At 41.5% G+C, this 4,019-nt stretch overlaps 1 protein-coding gene across 1 annotated transcript; it reads left to right on the top strand.

Moving 5' to 3' along the window:
- The first annotated feature begins 945 nt into the window (after positions 1-945).
- On the top strand, positions 946-3,790 carry LOC136535502 (large ribosomal subunit protein uL5-like). The gene is made up of 5 exons (XM_066527758.1): positions 946-1,076; positions 1,177-1,284; positions 1,567-1,609; positions 1,705-1,900; positions 3,345-3,790. Exons 1-5 carry the CDS (start codon positions 1,074-1,076, stop codon positions 3,541-3,543), a joined length of 549 nt encoding a protein of 182 aa, XP_066383855.1. The 5' UTR covers positions 946-1,073; the 3' UTR covers positions 3,544-3,790.
- The last annotated feature ends 229 nt before the right edge of the window (positions 3,791-4,019 follow it).

The following is a 4,019-nucleotide window of genomic DNA, read 5'->3' as shown; positions in this document are numbered from 1 at the left end:
GTTTCCATTAATTTGTTTTAGGTTGTTGCAGATCTATCTTTTATCTTTCTTTTTTCCTTCCATGTTTTTGGTCCTGTTCCCCTGGAATCCTGGTCTATCTAGCTTCATGGGTTTCTTCGCCGTTGCATTCTCCTGCAATCTGCTCCATCTATCTTGATGGTTTTCTTCGTCATTGCAATTTGTAACCATATGGTGTTTTCTCCATTTTTTAGCGTCTACTGCTCTTCTTTTCAGGTTTCTATCTCTTCAGCTGCTATTTCAGTTCCCATGTTCATTCATGTTTCGGTTCATTTGATTTGCAATGCACATCACTATATGCCACAAGGAGTGCTTTGCCAAATCGAAGACGCAAAGGACTTAACTATGCATGTATTATACATTCTGTACCTCTTCCTTCCTTTGACTACTTTCTCCATACATAGATTGAATGCCTCTGAGAAAAAACAGAACTAAACGTCTTGAATAGTTATTGATGGGTAATGTGTTTAGAAGTAGCTACGGATAATTTAAGCTTGCTACTTTTAGCTGGCACGATTTCTTGTAGTAGATTGTAGGTTATATAGATTAGTCCTCTATACATGGATTGCCTGTGCAGTGCTTTCGGTACCAGCTAGGGCTGCCAAATTAGGTGATGATGTTGCATCTGCTACATGATATGGCCTGTCGGTGAATATTCTTGACGTTGTCATTTAAACCAACGTTCCAGCTTCTCTATATAACATATGTACATATCAGCTCAATGGATGCACTTCCGCCTAACTTACGACGCGCGCAAAGGCGCGCGCAACATACTAGTTAGTCACAAAGAACCCGGTCAAACAAGCCACAGACTGTCTTGTGCTGACGCAGCCACGCTGGACAGAATCACAGAAGTACAGAACACTCTTACAAAACCGTGCTGCTGATCTACTCCGTCCATTGCCTAATCGGACGGTCCTAACACCAAGCGTGATAGCCGCCAGAACTATAAGACACCGGGATTTTAGGGTTTCCACTGCCGCAGCCACATCCCAATACCAAAACCCTCCCGTCTCTTCCCCCCTCCGCCGCCGTCTCTGTTCTCCACGATCACCATGGTGAGCTCCTACTACTCCGCTGGCGACGCGAAATGCTTGGCATTTCCGGCACCTTTCCTCCTGATGACACGGGGGTTGCTGACTCGTTTGTGTTCCGCAGGCGTCAGAAAAGAAGCAGTCGAACCCGATGCGGGAGATCAAGGTGCAGAAGCTCGTGCTCAACATCTCCGTTGGAGAGAGTGGTGATCGACTCACCCGCGCCGCCAAGGTATTTCATATCGGTTCGAACTCTACAGGCAAAACAGCAATTTTATGTTCCTTTGTCGCATGCGCATTTGGGACCCGATTCAATTCGACTTTGCTATGGTCTAGCGCCTGAGTTTGTAGATCTACTGCTTGCAATTTATTTCAAGAGAACTCGGCATGGGGCTCTAGGCAGTTTAATAGTCTCATGATTGTGGAGTGAATTTCGTTATCTGTTTAGAATTTAGATTACTATAGGCTTGAGTGGTTGATGCGATTGTTAATTTGTTTCCCACTGCTATCATAGGTGTTGGAGCAGTTGAGTGGGCAGTCCCCTGTTTTCTCCAAGGGTAATAACCTTTCGTCAAGTTTCGTTTAATCAATGATTCTTTAAGTTCTTTTTATACCAGTGCTTGATAACGATGATGGTTGGGTGTTCTTGCAGCAAGGTATACTGTGAGGTCTTTCGGTATTCGTCGTAATGAGAAGATCGCATGCTATGTTACAGTCAGGGGTGAGAAGGCGATGCAGCTTCTTGAGAGTGGCCTCAAGGTGAAGGAGTATGAGCTTCTGAGGAGGAACTTCAGTGAGACTGGCTGCTTTGGTTTTGGTATTCAGGAGCACATTGATCTTGGCATCAAGTAAGATATCTTTTTTATCCCATTTACAAATTATGCAAATGATCTATTGCAATATTGCACTGTTATATGGTTTGGTTTCCTAAAGCATAGAAACCCCTGTTTATTTGAATGTGTATAATGGAGATAACTGGCCATTCATTCTGTAGTAGTTCAGTGTAGTTCTAGCTAAAGGCTCAAATACTGGCAGGACAAGTCAAAGTTTAGCTGTCACGATGGCTTTATTGACCTTGTTCGGTTGACCTCAAATTCAGTCATGCCTTGTATGTCTACTTAGCTGTGAGCTGATGACTGATGATATTGTCTGTTTATCAATTTAAATTGTCACCTGGGGTCTAAGGAATTTTGCCTTTATGATGTTCTCTGTGCTGTGCTGTCCTAGTTTGATTATGTTACTGTCACACTTAATTTAGTTAGGTGTTAGTTTTTAAGCGATAAATGGGGATTATGGAATATCTAGACTGTATTTGAGGTAAACTGTGATTTTAGGGCATCTGCAATGTTGTGTCTAATTGGGTGCTAGGAGGAGAGAAAGGGATAGCAAGGTTGAATTACATTGGAATACATGGAGCTAAGGAAAACCTGAGCATTGGCCTAGAATTTGAACCTGGTGCAATGAATAGAAAACTAATTCTTTCTGTGCCTTGGAGTTTGCCCAAGCATGGACCTGACAGAGGGAGCCATGCAATGCTCATGAGAGAATAATATATTTCATTGATGGGTCAGGCCTTAGAAATTCCTAATGAACCAAACACTAGAGCTTGTAGTTCCAGCTAGCTTCTTTATGACGTGTCTTTGCTTTGCACCTCTAGAGATGCCCTATTACATGAAGGAAATAATTTGTTTCAGTTTTACTAGGTGGATTAGATTTAGTTTTGCAGTTGAAAGTGGCGCAGTGCTGTGCGAAGCAACCGCACATCATGCTATAATGATTCTCATAGAAGTTTGTTCTTGTAAAGTCACTGTCTGAGTTTGATTGCTATTTAGTTTTCTTGGTAACTGTTGGGTATCGTCTGTAGTCAATCATTTTGAACAGTGTGTTAACTGCTAAAATGCTACCCTGTTTCAGAAAGGTTGTTTTCGTTTTGTCCGAAGCAAACCTTTTTTCTTTTTGACCATCAATTTCTAGAAATTTGTAAAGTTTAACATTATAACTTTTATGTTTTTAGATTCACCATGAGAAATACTTGCACAATATACATATGTTAAACTGTATAAATATTTTAAGAACTGATGGTCGAAGATAGAAAATGTTTTGACTTTGGACAAAACTAGAACTACAACCTTTGTGGAATGGAGGGAGTAATGTTCTTTTGTCCATTCCTTTCTATCTAGGATATGATCTTTTTTCTCATTATCTTGTGTTTGAACTGAATATCTGCATAGGCATTGCATTCCAGTTATCACTATTGTGTGTTTGGAAATAACTTGCTTGCCTTTTTTCCAGGTATGACCCGTCTACTGGTATTTATGGTATGGACTTTTACGTCGTTCTGGAGCGGGCTGGTTACCGTGTCGCTCGCCGGCGCAGGTGCAAGTCACGTGTTGGCATCCAGCACAGGGTGACCAAAGAAGATGCCATGAAGTGGTTCCAGGTGAAGTACGAAGGTGTCATACTCAACAATGCCCAAGCAAACACCTCGTAATCATTGATAGTCGTCAAATGAGTTGCCCTTAAGTACTCCAGTTTAAGTTTAATGTGTGTACCATGAATGAATTGTATGTGTTTGTTGCATACTGCCAGTTTTGCTTCTGTTGGAGTTGACTTTCTGTGTCCATAATTCCATCTTGATGATCAGACTAGCAGTTAGCAACAAATAGCCGCAGTTTTTCTTGTGTTGATGTGAACTCGCCAGCAAAAGCTGAACATCTACCAGGTACTTTGTTCACTCTTATGTTGTGTGCTGTCCTTTGCACGAGTTAGCTTAAAAAAAGTAAAGCATGTCATCTCTTACCATATCCCTCCTGTACAGCCGCAGGCAACATTTCAGCACACACAAATTATGGATCTGTCAGTCCTGTTTTGTTTTGGATAACATGGGCTCATGAAATTCATGAAAATGAATTCAAATCGTCCACGAATCCTATGAAATTGTAAATTCGCAAGAATGAATACCAGTCC

This window comes from Miscanthus floridulus, unplaced genomic scaffold (assembly GCF_019320115.1).
Source record: "Miscanthus floridulus cultivar M001 unplaced genomic scaffold, ASM1932011v1 os_999_1, whole genome shotgun sequence".
In the NCBI taxonomy this organism is placed as follows: Eukaryota; Viridiplantae; Streptophyta; class Magnoliopsida; order Poales; family Poaceae; genus Miscanthus; species Miscanthus floridulus.
The sequence above is the reverse complement of the archived record's forward strand: the minus strand, read 5'-3'. Positions and strand labels throughout refer to the sequence as shown.

Excerpts from the sequence above, each read along its gene's own strand:
- LOC136535502 (XM_066527758.1), top strand. Across the intron at positions 1,285-1,566 it reads GACTCACCCGCGCCGCCAAG|GTGTTGGAGCAGTTGAGTGG; the intron begins GTATTTCATATC and ends CTGCTATCATAG. Across the intron at positions 1,610-1,704 it reads GTCCCCTGTTTTCTCCAAGG|CAAGGTATACTGTGAGGTCT; the intron begins GTAATAACCTTT and ends GTGTTCTTGCAG.